General features: G+C 40.7%; 1 protein-coding gene across 2 annotated transcripts in view; it reads right to left on the bottom strand.

Moving 5' to 3' along the window:
- Positions 1–20,954, bottom strand: part of CENPU (centromere protein U) — a 45,770-nt gene extending 24,816 nt beyond the window's left edge. The window contains exons 1-6 of one of the 2 annotated variants that reach the window (XM_008057225.1): positions 20,882–20,954; positions 18,453–18,570; positions 12,761–12,868; positions 11,920–12,022; positions 4,384–4,444; positions 3,651–3,881 (exon numbers count right to left, since the gene is read on the bottom strand). In XM_008057225.1, coding sequence (XP_008055416.1) covers positions 3,651–3,881; positions 4,384–4,444; positions 11,920–12,022; positions 12,761–12,868; positions 18,453–18,570; positions 20,882–20,899 — 639 coding nt within the window. In that variant the 5' untranslated portion in view covers positions 20,900–20,954. The remainder of the gene's footprint in view (positions 1–3,650; positions 3,882–4,383; positions 4,445–11,919; positions 12,023–12,760; positions 12,869–18,452; positions 18,571–20,881) is intronic. The other variant, XM_021711900.1, reaches the window with a different exon arrangement.
- Positions 20,955–22,316: the final 1,362 nt, after the last annotated feature.

Raw genomic sequence — 22,316 nt, forward strand, 5'->3', positions numbered from 1 at the left:
CAAGACCTCGTCTCTACAAAAAAAAAAAAAAAATTATCCAGGCGTGGTGGCACTTACCTGTAGTCCCAGCTACTTGGGAGGCCGAGGTGGAAGGACTGCCCGAGCCCAGGATGTCAAGACTGCAGTAAGCTATGATCATGCCACTGTACCCCCCCACCCAAAAAGAGATGAGCAAAAAAATTATCAACTCAGAATCCTATATCCAGTGAAAAATACTTTAAAAATGGGGGTGAAGACACTTTTAGATAAACAAAATGAGAGAATGATTCACTAGCAGATCTGCAATAAAAAAAATTCTATAAGATATTCTGTAGGCTGATAGGAAAGATATCAGAAAGATATCAGGTCTACAGGCAGGCAATAGTGAACTGGAAAAAAAGAAAACATGGGTAAATAGTATATTTTTTCTTCTCATAATTTCCCTAAAAGACATCTCTTTCAAGCAGAAATGACAACACTATAAAGTTAGACTTATAATGTATGAGGAGGGGACCAAACAAAAAACAAACCTGGAATCATTTTTTGGAGGGCAGGTCCCCTGTGGTACAGGCTTATCCCACTAGGCATTTTTTTTTTCTGGTAAGTTCTAAGGAATCCATCAACTTCAGTGTGCCAGCTAGCGTTATTTAAGAGGCTACGTTCAACTTTAGTGAATTTTTTTGGAGACTCTTTTAACGTGTTTGCCCATTTCATCATGGGTAATTTAAGAGTACACTGGCCCAAACTGTGCAGAAGGTTGAGCAGTTTTTGCCCCAAAATGGCATCAACCTCATGCCCCACCCTCTCTATTCACTTGATCTCACCCTGGGCGCCTTTATTTTATTTCCCTGGATGAAAAAAGTTCTCAAAGGGAATTATTTTGCCAATGTGGAAGACGTGAAACAAAAAACAGCACGAGCACTAAAAGGCATCAACATTGATAAGTTCAAAAACTGTTTTGAGCAGTGAAAAAAGCATTTTGAGAGGTGTACTGCATCAGAGTGTACTTCGAAGGTGACTGAAGTTTAAATATGTTAAGAAAAAATACACAATTTAAAAAAAATAAATTCCAGATTTTGGAGGGTTCCCCTTTGGATGCAGAAGTAAAACAACAAAACAGCACAGAGGATACCAGATGGATACATGGAATTATATATAATACTATTATGCAATTACATTTATTGTAGTGGGAAGCGGCTAAATTGTCAGGTATGAAGCAGGATGTATTTAAGGATGTATATGTTTATCCCAGGAGCAACCACTGAAAAGAATTAAAAGAGGGATGGCTAAGAAGCCAATGGAGAAAACAGAACACCAAAAAAAAAAAAAAAAAAAAAAAAAAAAAAAAAAAAAAAAAAAAAAAAAAAAAAAAAAAAAAAAAAAAAAAAGCAATTAATCCAAAATTAGCAACAGAGGAAAAATAAAAACAAATATAAAAAACACCAGAGGGGCAAATGGAAAACAAAGAGTAAGATGGTAGATATAAATCTCAACATTTTTTTAAAAAAAAGATCAGGGTCTCACGCTGTTTCTCAGGCTGGAATGCAGTCGCCTGATATGGTTCACCACAGCCCCAACCTTCCAGGCTCAAGAGATCCTTCTGCCTCAGCCTCCCAAGAAGCTAGGACCACGCCTGGCTACTTTTTTGATTTTTTTGTTGCCTACGCTGGTTTCAAACTCCTGGGCTCAAGTAATCCTCTTGCCTGGGTCTCCCAAAATGCTGGGATTACTGGCATAACCACCACACCCAGTCTCCATACTTAAAATTATATAAAAAGTAAATGGGTTTTTAGAGGAACAACAGAGAAACAAAAGACAGAGGGACAAGAAGAAGATAAACAGCAAGATGATGGACTTAAGCCTAACCATATCAGTAACAACATCAAGAGTAAAGGAACTAAACAATCCCACTAGAAGATAGAAATTGTCAAACTGGATATATACATGCTGTCTACGAGACATGTTTTAAACACAAACACAGGCTACAAGTAAATGGATGAAACAAGACTCATCATGCAAAGTAAGCATACGAAAGGTGCTACGGCTGTACTGAAACCAGACAACAAAGACTTCAGATAAAAAATATGATAAATTAAAGGAACATTTCATAACGATAATAGAAGCCATTTATCAAGAAGCCATAGCAACCTTCAATAAGTATGCAATTAAAAACACAGTTTCATAGAGAACAGAATGGTGGTTACCAGAGGTAAGGAGAAGAAATGGATAGATATTGATCAAAAGGTATGACATTTCATTCAGAGAGGAAGAATAACCTTTTGAGACCTACTGCACAACCTTGACTATAGTTAATAATAATGAATTTTTTTCAAAAGAGCTAAGAATAAATTTCAAATGTTTCACACGAAATAGGATAAGTGAGGCTATGGCTATGCTATTTAGCTTGCTTTAGTTGTTCCACATTGTATACATATGTCAACACATCACATTGCACACCTACATGTATACAATTATGATTTGTCAATTGAAAACAACAACAACAACAAGAAGCCAGCTTTGGGGCAAAAACAACAACAACAACAACAACAAAAACACCCCCAAACACCAAAAAACAAAAAAACATAGCTTCAAAATTCCTGACACAAGACATCAAATAAAGAAAGTCTACCAAGTTGGGATGTTAAAAACACCCCTCTGTGTAACTGATACATCAAGTAGACCATCTTCCATCACCAAAAACACCACCAACAAAAAAACAGTAAGAAGACATAATATCTGAACTACACTATCAGTCAACCTGACCCATTGACATTTACAGAACACTACATCCAACAGCTGCAAATTCAAGTGCACATGGGATATTCACCAAGACAGACTAATACGAGGCAGGACAACATAATGTGCTTCTATTTGTGTAACAAGGGATATAAAAATAAGAAAATATATTCATGTATTTATATGTGCAAAAGGAAACTCTGGAAATATACATCAGAAACGAATGATACAGTTACCATGTGTATGTTTAGTGGATAGAAGGTGGAAAGCTGGAAGACAGGGTAGCAGGACATACTTCAGAAAGTTTTCAAACATGAGAATACATTATTTGTTCAAAACATTAAGCCAACATCAAAACATTCGTTCAAAACACGAATTTATAAAATGAAATATTAAGAACTTGACCAGAAGATATTATACACCAAGAATCTTAGAACAAATACAACCCTAAAAATTCTTATCAGCAATGTTTTCCTAAGGAAACAAATTCAAGGGTATGCACAAATATTTGGCTACAAAGAAATTCATTAAAGCACTTATAATTTTTAAAATTGCAACTGTTCAGTAGTAGAGATGAACTAAACTACAGCACACCCATGAGTGCAAGGTTGTACATTCATTCAAATAGCACTGTGGAATACTAAGTGACAAGTATATGATCTCATTTAGGGTAAGAAACCTCAGTAAAAGGACTAAAGAGCATAGATCAAAAAACATGGGGTTATTTTGGGTTATGGAATTGTAGATGATTTTTTCTTCTTTTCCATATCTTCTAGATATTCTAAAATAAACATTTTTATATTAAGTATATATTTTTATTACAGTAAAAAATATAAACTTTATCTTTAAAAGATCTGATGAAAATGCTTTATTTTCCTCTGAAACATCTTCCAACAAAACTTTTTTCTCTCCCAGGGGATGGCAGACACTCTTACCTGTTGACTTTCTGTTGCCAGGGTCTCCTTTTCAACAGAGGTCTGGGCACCAAGGGGTCCTATCTTCCTAGAAGTGACTGACTCTGCTGGTTTTTCTAAAAGTTCTGAAGATGCTGTACTTGGAACAGCTTCATGTTGTGTACTTATCTTTTCCGCTGATTTAACTTTTCTTCTTATATCACTTTCTTCAGCGCTATCAGACTCATCGTCAATGGGCTTGAGTTTTCTTGGCTATATGAAGAAAACGGCATTACTGGATTAGAAAACACAAATGCTTGCAATTCTTACTGTAATAGTAGAATATTGCAAAGTCCACATTTCTCATTTCTATACTTCAGAACTGAACACAAGAGAAGGATGGCAACATAATTTGTGAATAGGACAGGAAACCTCAAGAGCTACAAGTAAGCACTTCCAACAATTCACTTTGCCTTTGTAAATCATAACCTAAACGTATCGCCATGAATGCTCTGAAAATTCACAAAGTACATAGAGATTTGATATCTCCTTAATAAAAAACACTCCAGATATAAAAATATTTTCCTTTTTACTCTAAAAGTATCTTTTAAACATAATACTTTTTCTATGAAAAATGTCGCCACATAATATTTTCTCTATTTGCATCCAATCTAAGCAGGAAATATTTTACAGAACATTTTCTCTAGTTGCATACAATCAAAATACAATATAAAATCTTACAAATTAAGGTAAAAGAGAGAACATGCTTACATACCTTTTTGCCACTAATTTTTACAGATTCATTTTCACTTGCTTCGTTTTCAGAAGTGTTCACACTGTATGAAAGAAGAAGCCATCAATATCTTGCACACATTCCATTTTTACTCACATATGTCTTCTATAAGTTGCTCATCCAACACAAAAACAAACTCAATTTAATGAGGAGATGTCCTACAGATCAGGTGCAAGCTTGCGCCTTCCCAGATTTACTGGCTGTCTCCCGCACCTTCCCAAATCCAGGCCACATCAATATATCCCAGGCAAGTAGTGTTGTTCCCTTACTGCAGCACCTGTGGTCACATCTGAGAACTGCACCTTCCTCCAAGTTACCATGTATATGAGCCATTATTTGCATAAACTAATCCTAGGCCCTCCATCAGGTGATATAAAGGGAAACAGCCTTCTTTTATTCTTGAAAAGAAAAAACCCTAACTTTTGATGGGAGACAGACATTCACCTTTTCATTCAATCCAGTACATTTATTTAACACCAACCTCAAAATGCCAAGTATAGTGAATAAAATTACTTTAAAAATGAGATGCTTTCCTTTAAATGGTTCGCTGTCTGGTAGTAAGGTCAAAGACAGGCAAGCATCTGACAGAGAAGATGTGCCACACAGCTGGGGGAATAGGAAAGGCGTCATGGTTACCAGACTGGAGTTGACCTGTGAAAATACTTTTCCAGGAAAACAGGTATGGGGAAGGGTATTTAGACTAGAAAGAAAAGTTCACATAAAAGCACGGTGGTGTAAAAAACAGCCTTGCATGTTCAAGAAACTTGAAACAGCACAGACAGAAGGTATTTTTCAAGAGAAGACAATGCCAAGGAAGAGTCAAAGTTCCCTTTTAGGGAAGCTCCTAAAGGGGGCTGCCAGGCAGCCTCAAAGGCACACGCGACCCTTCCGCCCGCCAGCCGACAGCCCTCAGCTGAGGCACCTTCAGGAACCCCTGCTGCATTTGAGCAGAGGCTGCCCTCTGGGCAATCTCGGCCAATAACTGAGCATTCAACCTGGCCGTTTCTGCCCAACACAGGCCTCTCTGAACAGCAATCTCTTCCACGGTCCACAGCCGTGAACACTGCAGTACAGTTGGAGGCCCTGCGGCTCACTCCTGCTTCGTCCAACGTGAACCTCCACAGATGTTCTGTTCCTAGCTCCACTTCAGAGGCGACTTACCCTTCTGTGCCATGCATGCAGGCCATGGGAAGCTCCTGAAAGGCAGGAGGAACACTGGGGTTTTAGAAATCTCTCCCTGGAAGTTGAGTGGCTGGGTGGACCAGAACAGAGAGGGCCATCCTGGAGACAGGGAGACCAGGCAGGAACTACTGCGAGGATGTTGGTCAGAGTGAAGTGCCAAACGATGACAGCCACAGGGAGGCAGCAGGAGCGTGGGGAGGAAAAGCGCATTCCTAAGGCAGTCCCGGACCAGAGAAACAGGACTGGGTCCCAGATTGCTGGATCTGAGGCAGCTGGGTGGACAAGCAGCCCATTAACCTAAAGCATACCAAAGGGCTCCGCTGACATTAGATGAGAAAGGACGGAGCCCAGTTTTGCCTTTGTGGAATCCAGAAGATGAATATTTCCCTGTGAAGTTCAGGGAACGATGACAAACATGCAGGACATCCTGGCCCTCAGGACAAAGGGAAAACGGCATCGCCAATGGCACCACCACCGACCCCCTTAGACCAGCCAGCAATCTAGGAGCATCTCGGACGGCAACTCTGCCCCATCCTAAGCCCCCATTAGAACCAGGAGTGTGAACTGCTGGTGGGTGGAGAAGAGAAGACTGCAGAAGCGAGGGCAGGAGCAGAACCACCTACACACGCAGCGGGGAGAGAAGGGGAAGACCAGAAACAAAAAACTCACGTCCTGGGGGAGGGTCTGGGGGACTGGTTGCTTTTGCCCATTGAGTCCTGGGAACTGTGGCCTATCCGTTCTCCAGTGCATCCCTTCTGCCCCGATTTCCTTCTGGACTCATACCAAACCCTGTCTGCCTTACCCCTGTGTCTGCCTTACCCAGATGATGTCTTTGTTTGGGCTTTCCTGCCACCAAAACAAGGTTGCCAAGAACACTCGTACCATTCAATGCAGTAACACACCTCGGTCCTTGCCTTCCTTACCTCTTGACGGCACGTGACCCTCCTGCCCACACACACACACACACACACACGCATGCACACACACCCCCTGCGGTACTTCTGTGAACAAACACTCCTCTGGTTTCCTTTCCTCCACTCTTCTTCTCTTTCCTTTCTCCCTCCTCCCCCACCCAGACGGCAATGCAGATTTTCCTGAGGGCGGTCCCAGGTCCTCGCCTTCTCTCAGGACAGCTTCATATGCCTATTTGCAAATAGCCTCGGTTTTGACTCCAGCCCAGCTCTCTCCTCTGACCTCCAGACTCAAATTCACAAGGGTCCCTTCGACGTCTCTACATCAAACTCACGATCTCCTCTGCAAAATTCCGTCTCCTGTCAGCCCTGTCTCAGTCGATGGCACCACACCAATCCACTCACACAATCTGAAATCTGGGCGCCACCTGACAGCAACTCTCCCCCGTGCTAAGCCCACCCATCACTGAAGCCCTGCTGACTTGGTCTCCGTTTTCTTGACTCCAGCCACACCTTTCCGCCTGGGCCACAAGCACTCAGCCTTCCCTGCCCCGTCCTTCTGAAGCAGCTTGCAGTCTGCCCCCTGCCATCCTCGCCTCTCGAATCCGTTCTTCGCATAGCAGCCAGAACGATAATTTTTAAATGCAGATCTGACCATGTCACCCCTGCTTAGAATTCTTCAGCTGTTCTTAGGATGGCAAAACTTTTTACCGAGTTTATCACACAGGATGAGGTATGGCTGCAAATGATCGAAAACACGTGCTCAGAATGGCTTAAACAAGATACTTTCTTTCCTGCTCGGCAACACTCCAGAGGCAATTCCATCCAGGTTAGTGTAACAGCCATGCCATCATCAAGAGACCCAGTTTCTTAGTATGTGGCCTCATGGTACAAGATGGCTGCTCAGGCGTCTGCCATTGCATCCCATTCCAACCAGAAGGAAGGAGCAAAGAAGGGCACACTCTTCCCTAGAAAGGAACTTTCAGAAGCTGTAGACCACTTTGGCTAGCATTTAGTCATACAGACACCCTACCTGCACTGGAAGCCAGAAAATACATTTGTCCTGATAGCCATGTGTCCAGCTAAACGTCAAACATTCTGTTGCTAAGAAAGGGAAAACACATGCCTACTACTAAGAAAGAAGGGGAAAACACATCAGGCAACTAGCAATCACTGCCAGCTGTGTCATTCCAAATAACTGCCATGTGTTCTCCCTCTTCATTCTCCTCACTCTGGGTCACCCCAGCGTTTTCCTGTCCTGCACCCTCGCAAGGTTCCCTCCACCACAGGGCCCTTACACATGCTATTCATCTTGCAGAGTGCTCTTCGCCCTGGCTCCCTCCAACCTAATTCCTTCCCCATATGTGATTTGTCAGTGGGTCCTTCATTAATATCTACTGCTCAAGCTCCATGAGCACAAAGATTATGCCCACTTTGAGTTATTACTGTAAACCTAGAGCCTAACACAGTGCCTGGTACCTAGGCTGGGCTCAAAAAAACACTTGCTGAAAAAATAACTATGAAAAGCCAACACTTGAAAGCTTACTATGTGCCAATCTGTGTTAAGAGCTTATGTGAACTGATTCATCCCAAAACAATCACATAAGGTAGATTGTATTATTATTCTACTTTCCAGATGAAGGAACCTAGACATTAACTATCTTGCCCAAGGAGGTCAAATAATTAGCAGGAGAACAAAAATTTGAGCCCCGTGCAGTGGGCCCGAGGTCCATCAACAAAACGATGATACTACACCACATGAATGAAAAATGAGTTCAGATATTCACTGAGTGTCCAGCATGTGCCAAGTAGTATTCTAAGAACCTGAGGTACAGCAGGGAGCAAAGTTCTGTTTTACTTTGTTTGTTTTTTTGAGTAGGAGTCTCACTCTGTCACCCAGGCTAGAGTGTAGCGCCACGCTCATGGCCACCGCAGCCTCGACCTGCTAGGCTCAGGGGATTCTTCCATCTCAGCCTTCCCAGTAGCCGGAACCACTGGTGCGTGCCATCATGCCAGTTAATTTGTTAATTTATTGTAGAGACAAGGTCTTGCCAAGGTGCCCAGGCTGGTCTCAAACCCCTGGACTCAGACAATCCTCTTGTCTCTGCCTCCCAAGGTGCTGGGATTACAGGCATGAGCCACTGTGCCCAGCCAGTTCTGCTCTTTTTGAAGCTAGGCTTTTACTGCGGAAACAGAAAGTGAACAGATTTAAAAATGAATGTAAAATATCGGTGGGGTAGATATAAGGGCTATGGGAGAAAGAACAGGGCAAAGAAGACATGTGGGTGGATGAAGGGAACACTCGCTGTGAGTGCCAAAGCAGGCTGCTGGGATAAGCGACACACAGGAGGCAGCCCGGGACCAGCCGCTCCGAAGGGGAGGAAGAGGGATCCAGGCACAGGGAGTGGACGGCACACGCAAAGGCCCCGAGGAAACGCACTTTCAGGAGTTTGCGGATCAGCCAAAGGCCAAACCAGGTAGGGTGGCTTTTTGGCCCAGGAATACAAAGTTTAATGCTTTAAATCTGCTAATCGGTTATCAGCTATGATTAATCTATTAATATGCTCAAATGAGTAAGGAATACATAATTCTAACAGATGAAATCTGGTAAAGCTCATACTTTATAGCTCAAACTTTAAAAAAGAATTACACTTCAGTACCATTAACAGGGTATTCTTAAGAACAGGTATGCTCTGTCTTTACTTTTAGATATCCAGAAGAGTATTTGGCAAATAGTAAATGTGTAATAATTTATAAAACAGAATGACAAATTAATTCCTAATAGTAGAAAGTTAATGTAAAGAAAATAATCGTTTTCACATACACAATCAATTACAACACAGAAGATATAAGAAAAGACTCCACTTATAGTAATTACTCATCACAAACAAAAAAAGATAAATTATATTAGGATAAACTTAAGAAGCATGCAAAATCTATATGAATAAAACGCTGAAGAGCACTAAAGGATACAAAGAACTTGAACAAATGGAAAGCTATTTGTTCCTCATCATACGAATATCCATTCCTTGTTTAATTTATAAACTCAACCCAATAAAGAGAGTAATAATTATTTTTGCTTTTAACTTGACAAGCTGATCTTAAAAAATATTTTTAAAAAACAAACAAATAAGAATCACAAAAAAAATGTGTTAAAAAAAAACCAACGAGGGAGCAACTAGACAGAAAGACCACTGAGACAGAACAAAAGTCTAGAAACAGATGCCAATACACGTGGAATTTAACATGTAAGACAGGTGACATCTCAACCACTAGAGGAAAAAAGAGTCATTTGATAAATGGCACTGACAGAACTGAGTAGCACTCTTGGGTCTATACCTCACACAAGGATAGACAGAATCAAGGATTCCAGTACAAAATTAATCATAAAAGTTCTAGAAGAAAACATGAAGGGAGATGCTTTCCTAACTATGAATCAAAATCTCTAACTCCTAAAAGAGTGATAAATATATCACTGCATCTACATAAAAACGAACACTTTAGTTGTAAAACAACAACAACACCACTCTTAGGTGTTCTGTCAAAAGACAGAAGAGGTAGGGCACAGTGGCTCAAGCCTGTAATCCCAGCACTTTGGGAGGCCGAGGTGAGAGGACTGCCTGAGCCCAGAGGTTCAAGAGCAGCCTGGGCAACTTGGTGAGATCTTGTCTCTACAATATATCAAAGATTTAGCCAGGCATGGTAGCGTATGCCTGTAATTCCAGCTACTTGAAAGGCTGAGACGGAAGATTGCCTGAGCTCAGCATGTTGACACTGGGGTCCCTGCGAGTGTGCCACTGCACTCCAGCCTGGGTGACAGAGTGAGACTCTGACTCAAAAAAAAACCAAAAACAGATGAACAAATTAATCTTTAAAATAATCTGTAACACAGGGTTAATCTCACTAATGCTTAAATGAAGTCAAAGAAATCAAGATGAAAATGACCAAGACCAATTTTTAAAAAAGGAAAAATGGTATAAACAGTTTACAAAAAGAGAAATTCGAGAGCTTTTAAACATACGAAGAAGAATACAAATCAGAAGCAGACTGGGATAGTATTTTTGACCTATCACACTGGCAAAAATCCAAGTTCAATACCATGTGGCAGTAACTACAAAAATGATACCCAGGATCTCACTTTTACTAATGTACCCTATAGGTATACAGGTACATGTGTGAATGGCATATGCGCCAAGTTACTGAGTACAGCACTGGAAGTGACAGCAGAAGCTAGAAACAGCCCGGACTGCCTATCCATTCAGGACTGGATAAGCAGGCTATGGACTAGTCACACTGCAGGATGGACTGTCCATGCCACAACTGTGAAAAGAAGAATGAGAAAGCTGCATGCGTGTACTGATATGGAAAGCTCTCTAAGGCATGAGAAGCTAGGTCGGAAGGTATGCTGCCTTTTCTCTATACACAAGAAAAACATCTGTACTCTTATTCAGTTTTATATGCACCAAGACACTCAGGAAGGACGTGTAAGAAACTAATAATGAGGAAGAGGGAAGAAGTGGGTGCCAAGAGCTGGGTGGAGGAAGACAAGACATTAAAACTCATTGTGAACACCTTGAAATTTGTAAAAATTATACTTACCACTGTTTAAAGTGGAGTGTACACACTTTTCCATTATTTGGCTTTTACTGATTTTAAGTAACATAAAATTCTGAAGTCTACAAAATAACCAAGTGCTATAAAACTTCCCTAACACAGATATAAAGTGACTTCCTAATTCAGATTTCTATTTAACTGAAATACGTGTTTTAAAACTGCAGTTTTGCTACTTGCAAAATACATTTAGTAACTAGGATTGACTTATTACCTAACAGAGGTCTTTAAGTTAAAGAGCTGCTCTAGCTAATAATTTATCATTAGTACTACAGTTATCAAAGAGCTCCTCATTACAGAATTTGCTCTCAAGTTGTCTCTATAAAATCATTTTTATAGAGACTTACCTGACCCATTCCTTCATATAAATTTGTAGGATTCAAACAAATGCTCCTCAGGGACAACACATCTGAAAATAGTCTTCGTATTCTCCTAATTATCACCTACCATGCAAAAAAAAAAAAAAATCTCACTTTTGATAATTAGAGAATTTGTAAATGAAAGTGACCTCTCAAAATCACCTAAAATCCAATACTCAGAAAATCTTCCCCTCCTTTACTTATTTGACCTCAAAGCTAAAACTACCTTCATAGGCATGTTTTCTAGAATAACCAGGTGTGAGTTATGTCAGTTATTACAATTATTATAAATTCAATTATCTAAAAATCAAGTTTTTATATGCCAGTTCTCCTGAAGAAAAACACAAGTTGGCTCAAAAGATCTTAAAAAGCTTTAGTTTTAGTAGCCTCTATCTTAAAGTTTCTCAGAAATCCCATTAGCTGTGAATAAACAATTGCTTGAAATATAACTGTACCTCCTTTCTGCTTTTTTCCCTGGAGAAGAAGGGACAGGTAATCCACAGTGTTTGGAGAATTCCTCTTCATCACCATATATAGCTGTGCTGTGTAAAGGAGGATCTTTTAAAAGACAAAAATAAAAAATGCAACTTCAAAAGTCTGTTTGGGGAGTATTTAAATTTGTTCCCCTGCAATGGAATACAAAACAATCTTTGTTTAAATGGCCTATAAAATCAAAATCCATTACACACGCTGCTTTTCAAATGTTTCTGATCCCACACCTCAACAATAAAAAATTTAAACCATGTCACCAATAAACGCATAGATATTTATAAATCATGGACCTGTATTATTGTACTCACATATGCTGAAAAGTTTTTAACGAGATAATAAAAATAAATACAAAGGCTAGCTGGGTGTAGTGGCTCACAACTGTAACCCTAGCACTTTGGGAAGCTGAGGCAGGTGGATTGCTTAAGGCAAGGAGTTAGAGACCAGTCTAGGCAACATGGCAAGATTCCATCTCTACAAAATATCAAAAAACCAAAAAATTAGCAGGGCATGGTGGCACATGTCTGTTGTCCCAGATACTTGGGAGGTAGAAGGATCACCTGAACCCAGGAGGTCGAGGCTGTGGTGAGTCGTGATCATGCCACTGCACTCCAGTCTGAGCAACAGAGTGAGACCCTGACTTAAAAAATATTGTAAGTATAACATCTTCTTTCCTCATGCCTGTGAAACATCATTCAATCTACCGGGAGACCACTGCATTCACTGTAAATTCTACAGGCTTAGAGAGCAGCTGCCTACGCCTATGACTCTGTCTCACAAAGCGCTTCCCAGGCGGCGGCTACTCACTAGTTGTGAATGAACGGCACTCTGGAGAGAGATCAGAGGCCTCCCTCACGCCTTCTCCTCTCCACTTTACTCCGGATTGTTCGAGCCGTTGTAGTATAAAAAGTGACCCTGAATGAGGAAGACGAAAGAGAAGGAAAGAAGACTGTCTTCGTGGAAATGTCTAGAAAGAAAATGCTAACGGAGAAGAAGTAATAGGAGAGGCCTCAGGACTCTGGTGGGGGTGAAGAACTTGGGGGGAAAAGAGGTGGCCAGTAGGGACAGACAGACTGTAGTGATAGACAGGATAGAAAGGCAAGAATGGACAGATGATGGATGGATGAGAGGACGGATAGACAGAGAGTAGTGACAGGTAGGGTGGGCAGGAGAGACGCATAGCGGTGACGGACAGGGTAGGCAGATGGAAAAGAAAGACGAGTGGGTGGATGGACAGACAGGAATGACAGGACGGATCGATGAGCTGGATGGCGGCGACAGGATGGACAGGCAGGAAGGAGAGAGGAACGATGAGTGGACGGGCAGACGGCAGTGGTGACGCAGTGAACAGATTGGTTAGACAGTAGGGACAGACAGGACAGACAGGAAGGATGGACGGATGGGTGGATGAATAAACAGTGATGACGGGATGGACAGATGAGACAGATAAATAGAGGGATAGCAGCGACAGGACAGGAAGGATGGATGGGTGGATGAACAGGTGGTTAGCAGTGATAGGGTGGATAGATGAGACAGACAGACAGACAGAAAGAGGAAGAGTAGTGATAGACAGGATAGATAGGAAAGACAGAAGGATGATGGACGGATGGACGGATTGCAGTCTGAAGCAAAGGCAGCTGCTTGTTCTCATGTCCAGTGAGATACAAGAGGCAGAAAACTGGAGAAAAGAGGTTTATTCTCAATTCAGAATTCAGGGAGACAGGTTTAGTATATTGACCAGGACCTGCTCAAAGCAACACAAACTCATGCCAGCATTTACAGTAAAACAGGCATTGTCTTATCTATCATTACTATTGTTTAACAGAAATTACATGTCTTGGGATATAATTTAGTATCTTTTCTAATCAGAGTTTAGACCTCAAGCAGTTGCTGACACAAGCCAGTGTTCAGCTTGCATCAATCCTGTCATTCTCTCAAGTTACAATGGCTTTGAACAATCTGGGACCGCATACTTTCCAGTTGGCTACAGTTCTTCACTTACACCAAGGGCTTTGGTTCACAAGAGTTAACATTACACATACATTTGACTCAAAGGCTTAGAAGAAAACTATTATTATTAAGGACTAAGAGAACAGACACATTCTTGGGGTTTTAGGGAGTTTCAACAAAGCCCATTTCTTATCTAGGTCCAGCAGAGACTTCTCCAGGGACATGCAGTTTTTCTTGTGTCTCCTGTTTATCAGGGAGTTCAATGAAGATGGTTGTGTTCCCTTCGGTACCAGCAACAGTTACTAGATTTCAAGGGCAATGAAGGGGGAGAAGTAAAAACGTGCATTTTTAAATTTAAGCAGTTTCTACATTTAGCCTAACTCAATGAAAGTCTCTGAACTTAACCTTTAAAATCTAAAGTAATCAAAATAGCTCTGAAATTAGAAATTCCCATTACAGACGGATAGATGGACGGATGGACAGTAGTAATAAACAGGATGGATGGATGGATGTGTGGACAGACAGACAGATGGAAGAATGGATGGATGATGGATAGAAGGATGGACGATGAACAAATTGTAGCAACAGGGCCAGGGTGCCGGGAGGCCTGCGAAAAGCCAAGCGGCCATTTCTTCATGCTCAACGTCTAGCTCAACAGTCCCAACTAATGTTTTCAAGGACCTGCTTAAACAATGAACATATCAACTATACAATTTTAAAATCAGTAGTATATTTTGTATTGTCCTCAACTAAGCAAAAGGATTTATTTACTGCTATGAATAACAAGAAAAAAAAGAGAACTGGGCATCTCCCTTGGGTTCTCTCACACTGTGGGAACTTTCTTTTCTGTTCTCTCAATAAATCCTGCTTTCTAAAACAAACAAACAAACAAGCAAACAACAACAAAACCCAGAGCTACATAAACCCTGAACCTTCACATGTAACCAGTCACACAAGCTGGTTCTTACAACTTAACAATAAAAAGACAACTCAAGTTAAAAACGAGTAAAAGATTTTTTTTTTAAAAGAAGGCAGGACTTACTGAGAGAACAGAAAAGCTCCCACAGCAGGAGGGGACCCAAATGGGCAAAAGATTTCAATAGACACTTCTTCAAAGAAGATAAACAAATGGCCAACAAGCACATTGAAAAATGCTTAGGATCATAGTAATTAGAGAAATGCAAAATCAAAACTGCAAGATACCACTCCACATCTCAAGCTTAGGACAGCAATTATCAAATTAAAAACAGAAAAGGAAAACCCAGAAAACAAGCACAGGCAAAAATCTGGAGAAAAGGGAACCCCTGTGCATTGCTGGTGGCAACGTAAAACGGTGCACCCACTGTGGAAATGAGGATTCCTCAAAAATATAAAAATGGAACCACAATAGGACTCAGCAATTTCATTTCTGGGTATATACCCCAAAGAAGGAGAAGCAGGGACTCAAACGGATATTGGTGCACCCACTTTAATCGCAGTACTACTCACAATAGTCAAAGGTGAAAGCAACTCAAATGTTCACCTACAGATGAACGGATAAACAGAGTGTGGGATACACAGTCTGACAATTAAGTTCGCGAGCCTGCCACTGTGCACTTACACTGGCAGCACTGTACAAACAAGTAGGCGAGGTTTCATAAACTTGGTATATCAGCGTCTCACAGCTGTGCTCATGTCGATGTGTGGTGGCTTTTTACTGAGCGGTGCTCGTTATTGTTGTTGCATGTTTTTGTGTGCCATCGCCAGAATATCGGAGCTTGAATTAGAGCAACAACATTACATTTCTTGTTAAACTTGGCAAGAGTGGAAAGTGAGATCAGGGACATATGAGTCCAATTTATGGGGATAATGTCATGAAGAAAACGGCAGTGTACAATGGAGTCAATGTTTTCCTGAGGGGAAAGAGAATGTCACTAAGGAGGAGAGGTCAAGAGGGCCAGTGATGAATAAACTGACAAAACATTGCAAAAATTCGCTGAGTTTTAGGTTCAAATTGTCAGCTGTGAGAAGCAGAGCAGACCGAATAAACATCGACAGAGAAACAGTCGGGAAAATCTGAATGGAAATCTCGGCCTGAGAAAGGCGTGAGCAAAAACGGTCCAAAGGAGCTCTTGCATCACGACAAGGCGCCACCCACACAGCGCTGTCCGGGAGGGAGTCTTCCTTCAGTAAACAGGTAACTGCACTGGAAAACCCTCCCCACTCACCCGATCTGGCCCCCAGTGGCGTTTTTCTTTACCCAGAGATAAAGGAAATATTGAAAGGAAGACATTTTGAGGACATTCAGGACAGCAAGAGTAATATGACAACTCTGATGACCATTCCAGAAAAAGAGTTCCAAAACTGCTGACGGGTAAACTAGGTGCTGGCATCAGTGCATAGCTTCCCAAAGGGAGCACTGCAAAGGTGACCGTAATAATATTCAGCAATGAGGTACGTAGTACTTTTTATAACAAACCTCATATACATACAAGGAAACATTCAGTTTTAAAAAGAAAATTCTGACACATGCTACAACCTTGTGAAACAGTCAGTTACAAAAGGACAACTATTGCATGCTCCCTAGAAAGTAGAATGATGGTCGTTAGGTGCTAGGGGAGGGGAGAATGGTGAATTGTTTATTAAGTACAGAGTTTCGGGCAGGAAAGATATGAAAGTTCTGGAGACAGACTATGACGATGGTTGCACAACAATGTGAATGTATTCATCTACCACAGAAGCATATACTTAAAAATGGCTAAAATAGTAAATCTTATGTTATGTATATTTTACACACACACACACACACACACACACACACACACACACACACACAAGCCTACAATGAGATACTGCTTCATACTATGATGGCTAGAACCAAAAAGTCAGACAATAAGCTTTTGCATGATGTCAAGAAATTGGCACCCTCAAACACTGCTGTGGAAGTGTAAAGTAGTACAGTTGCTTTGTAAAACAGTTCCTCAAGTTAAAAACAGAATTACCAAAGGACTTGGAAATTCTACTCCTAGATACACATCCAGCAGAACTGAAAGTATGTCCACACAAAAACTTGTACATGAATGGTCATAGTAGCATTATGTATAATAGTCAAAAAGCAGAAATAGCCCAAATGTATATCAACTGATAAAGAAGTAACAAATGGTGGCATATCCAAACAAAGGAATATTATTAAGGTATAAACATTTTTAGGAATAAAGTAGATATATGCTACAAAATGGATAAATTTTGAAAACACTACACTAAGTGAAATAAGCCAGTCACAAAGAACCGCAAAGTCTAGGATTCCATTTATACAAAATGTCCAGAAATGGCAAATCCACAGAGACAGAAAGTAGATTTATGGTTATCAGGGGCTTGAAGAAAGGGGGAATAGGGAGTAACGGCTAATGGGTACAGCGTTTTGTTCTAAGATGATGAAAATATTCTAGAATTAGATAATGGTAATGATTGTACAACTTTGTGGATATGTTAAAAACCAATGAACTGCACACATTAAAAGGGTGGATTTTATGGGTACATAAAAGGGTAATTTAAAAATTACATCTCAATTTCTAAAATTATGAGATTTCTTATAGATTCAGATCTTTTAAATTTCTTTTAGGTAATTTAAAATGTTTCTATCAAATCATAATAATAGATACATTCTGATGGTGATTAGTTCTCATCTTATAAAATATATAATTTTTAATTTTATTTTGAAAATTTTTATTTATTTTACTACAGAGATGGGGGGTACAAGTGTGGGTTAACTACACAAGTACGCTACAAGCAGGTGAAGTCTGGGCCTCCAACTGGCCCTCTGGACCCCTGGTTTAGGACCAGGTACCCTTTGTGTGGTTACATGCCCCCCGCTTCCTTCCCTGGCAGTTAAAATGTATAATTTTTTGTTAACAAAATATTAGATTGAAAAATTCTAGAAGCCAAATAAAAAATACAAGTTTTCAAAATCCTCTTAAAACATGTTCCAGCAAAGGTGTTTTACGACTGCTGTTGTAGACGTGGAGATATATGGCACTTCTATACCATTTTGGGCCTATGGTGTGACAGTGACACACAGCAACAGAAGCAGTTCGACTGCACAACTTGTATCCTCCTGGTCAGCCAAGTACTGGACCAACCCTTTTACCCCACACTACAGGGAACACAGGTGAAGCTCTCTCATGGGCTCTCTCAAAGCATCCTCTGTCTCAGTGAGTGTAAGGGAAAGTTACCCACACTCTTCTCCCTAAATCAACAGCTTCACCAAATGCTGGGGTGGAGTGAGAGACACTTTCTATTCTTCTTGTTAGAGGACTACAGTAAGTGTCCTAACATGACTGGCTTGTCAGCAAATGCCACTAGAAGAGTTCTACTTTAATAATGTTCTTAGTTTTAATGCACCTAAACGTGAGAACAATCAATTCAAATATCAAGTACTCCCACCATCCAGAACATTATATTTATATGTACTCATTTGATTTTTATATTTGAAGATTCTTCTATATTTTCACATCTAGCCTAAATGTTGTAGCTTTAAAGTCGTGTTTAGATAAAGATTTTAAGTACTCACCAAAGGGTTCATAAGGTTCTTCATCTTTCTCATATCCACTCAGCCTGCCAATGCTTGAGACATCAGAATTATCAGAAAAATCAAAGACATCAGTAGGCTTGTGCTTTGGACCAGCTTTCTAAAAGTGAAAAAAGTCAAATCATTGAACTGGCTTTCACAAAGAGCATTACAAAGCTGATTTATTTAGCAAGAATATTCTTGCTATGGCTGTTGCGTAAAGAAGTAATCCTTGTGCATGAGGTTACAGATACATTAACTACCCCGAGTGGGTCATTAGACAACATAGATACGTATCTAAACATCATATTGCACCCCCTAAATATATACAATTACAATGTGTCAGTTTAAAAAATTATTTTATTTATTTTATTTTATTTGAGTTGAGTTGAGTTGAGTTGGAGTCTCACTCTGTCACCCAGACTGGAGGGCAGTGGCCGCTCCCGGCCACCACAGCCTCGACCTGCTGGGATCCGGAGATCCTTCCGCCTCAGCCTTCCGAGGAGCTGGAACTACAGGCGTGTGCTATCACACCCGGCTAATTTTGTTTTTTTTATTTATTATAGAGATGAGGTCTCATCAAGTTGCCCAGGCAGGTCACAAATCTTTCTTTATTTTAAAAAGCAGCAATCCCTAAACACCTTTATGGGGACACAGATACTTTGATAATCGAAGGCTTGGGTTGGCAAACATTTCTATACAGGACCAGAGAGTAAATATTTTAGGTTTTGCAGGCCATAAGGTTTCTGTTGCAACTACGAACTCAGTCACTGTGGAGTCAAAACAGACAGTGACAATGCAGAAAACAGTATGGCTATATCCCAATAAAACTCCACTTCTGGACACTGACATCAGAATTTCATACCATTTTCACATCAAGAGATACTCTTTATTTCAACCATGTAAAAACCACTCTGTGCTCACAGGGTTGCACAAAAACAGGTGGCAGGCTCGATGTGGCGCACAGGCCACGGTTCACCTAGACCCCAACCTAGAGAACGCGACTGGCCCTCTCCCCAGAAATATCCCCATAAACATTTTTGAGGGCACACAGGGGTAAAAGCTCTTGACGAAAGGAGAGATACCAGGTTTACAGCTCAATATACTGATAAGCCCATGAAGTCTGCATAAAATAAGAAGAACGTCCATAGTAGTTCCGGGAAATGTGGAAAGGTGCTATTAACAGATATGAAAATAAGAAAATTCTAGGCCAGGTGTGGTGGTTCACATCAGTAATCCCAGCACTTTGGGAGGCCGAGGTGGCTGGATTGCTTGAGTCCAGGATTTTGAGACCAGCCTGGGCAACATAGCTAGACTTCATCTCCAAAAATTTTTTAAAAAAATTAGCCAGACATGGTGGAGTGCACCTGTAGTCCCAGTTACTTGGGAAGCTGAGACTGAAGGATTACCTGAGCCTAAGAGGTGGAGACTGCAGTGAGCCGTGATCATGCCACTGCACTCCAGCCTGGGTGATAGAGTGAGACCCCTGACTCCAAAAAAAAAGAAAAGAAAATTCTGGAAGAGATAAAGGAGACGAAATAAAACTGGCATACAAAACAAAAACTCTACCAGCATGTGTAAGGCAGCTGCCCTGCAGAGGGAAGAGGACAGGAAAGTTGGAGAAATCCCTCCCAGGCCTTCTGGACTTCAGCTAAGGAAGGCTGGGAATAGAGGTGCAGAGCTTAGAAAAATCCTGCTCAGGCACACTGGACTTCCAACTGCCAAGGGCAGGGACAGGAAGCCGAGAGAAATCCAGCGAGCTGAGTCTGGGATGGGGGTTGAGGGCTGAGCAACTCCTGCAGCAGTAGCTGAAGTTTCCTGGAGGAGAAAAGAGCCATCGTCTGACAGCTGGCAGGGGACACAGGGCAGAGGGAGAGCACTTAGGACAGAGAAAGCTGGGGCAGAACAGAGAGAGCAGAGAGAACTTTTTGCAGGTCCTGATACCACCACACCGTTAATGTGAGGTTCCAGTGCCAACCAGATAAGCCCCTGGAAAATAATTCAGAATTAGCTAGCAAGAGTGTTAAAGAAGTGTCCCTGTCTTTAACATACATTTGTTCTAAGACTCTATCCTAAAAACAAGTAAAACTGTTATATAAACTAAGTTGTTGAAAGCCATAATGTGGAGAAATGGCTTTAAGTGAAAAAAGCAAAATACAGAAAGGTATACAATTTTTACATGATATCAATTATCTAAACGAAAACAAGACCAATCTAGGCTCAGAAAAAAGAAAGAAGGTTCTAAAATGTTAACAAATGTCATTTTTTCCATTACACTGGAAAAAGTGTGAGGAAAACGAACACGCCTTTTCACTATAATAAACACTGAGCTTACCAAGTAATGTTCTACAAAACTCTGAGGTTCCCCCAAAATGTTATTTTGTATTGTCAACTAGAATAAAATTGCATTAAAATGTAAAAAGGTAACTTACATCTTTCATGGAATGCATTCTGCCTAATATGTTCTTTGAATATCTTGTGCTATTAAACAAAAAGAAAAAAAAAGAGACTTAGGAAATAGTTAAAATAATTGAGAAAAACAGCATAACTTATGATCCTTTCAAAGCATTTTTTCCTAAATAGTTACACTAATAGTGTGTCTCCAAAGCAATTCTAGTTATGGCAAAATGCTTTTAGAGAGTAGAGCTCATTAGCCGGGCATGGTGGCGCGTGCCTGTAGTTCGTTACTTGGAAGGGTGAAGTGGAAGGATTGCCTGAGTCCAGCAGGTTGAGGCTGCGGTGGCCAGGAGCGTACCACTGTCCACCAGTGTGGGTGACAGTGAGACTCCAATGCAAAAAAAAAAAAGAACTCATATTTCATAAATTTAATGATATGTTTTATAAGTCAAATCACATCACCAGTGTGATTTACATATTTCTCTCCCTCAGAGACATGGAAAGCTTTTAATCCTGTTGCTATCCTTTTCTCCGAGGTCCTAATCAATGATTCATTTTCTCTGCAGAACTGAGAAGAGGAGGCACACTACTATTAAGTACCCGACACCTATTCCAGTCTGTGTCTGGCTATTTCCTCATTTTTTTTTTTTTTTTTGAGTCAGAGGTCTCACTCTGACACCCAGGATGGAGCACAGTGGCACGGATCATGGCAGCCTTGACTCCCTGGGCTCAAGCGACCCTCCAGCCTCAGCCTCCCAAGTAGCTTGGATTATAGGTGCATGCCACCACACCCGGCTAATTTTTTTTGTAGAGGGGTGGTCTCGCTATGTTGCCCAGGTTGGTCTCAAACTTCTGGCCTCAAGCAATACTCCTGACTCAGCCTCTCAAAATACTGGGATTACAGGCGTAAACCAACACCACGGTCTCTCATTTAATTCTAATGGTCCCATAAGGTAGAAGTGAATCCCACGTTACACATATATGCTTGCCCAAAGCAACTAAACATCAAAAAGGAGAGAAGCCTGCACTACAATTCATATTAGTTCAAATCCCAGCCTACCATCTTCGCATCCCTTCACACTCCAATAGGCCACAGGGTAAAATGATAAAATTGCATATTTTCAACAGGCTTAAAGTAAACAGATATAACAATAGTGACTAAAATAAAAGCTGGAAATAATAGTGACAAGGAAAAAAATATACTATAGACTATACTGTATTATTAATAGTATTATCAGTAGTGAGTATATAATTGTATATCCTCCATTGTACAAAGGTATGAGGGATATCTCGGGATAATGTTGTATACAGTTCCTGACTTTTATACATACCATGAATATTACAGCAATATTTTTCATTTACTCATTTGCAGATAGCAAAATTGGTCAAGTGTATCTGAAACCAGTATTTGAGTGACTTTTTGATAACATTTCAAGCTTACAGAAAAGTTGCAAAAATATTACAAGGCCC

Source organism: Carlito syrichta, unplaced genomic scaffold, assembly GCF_000164805.1.
Source record: "Carlito syrichta isolate Samal-C Ts95f unplaced genomic scaffold, Tarsius_syrichta-2.0.1 Scaffold302892, whole genome shotgun sequence".
Lineage (NCBI taxonomy): Eukaryota > Metazoa > Chordata > Mammalia > Primates > Tarsiidae > Carlito > Carlito syrichta.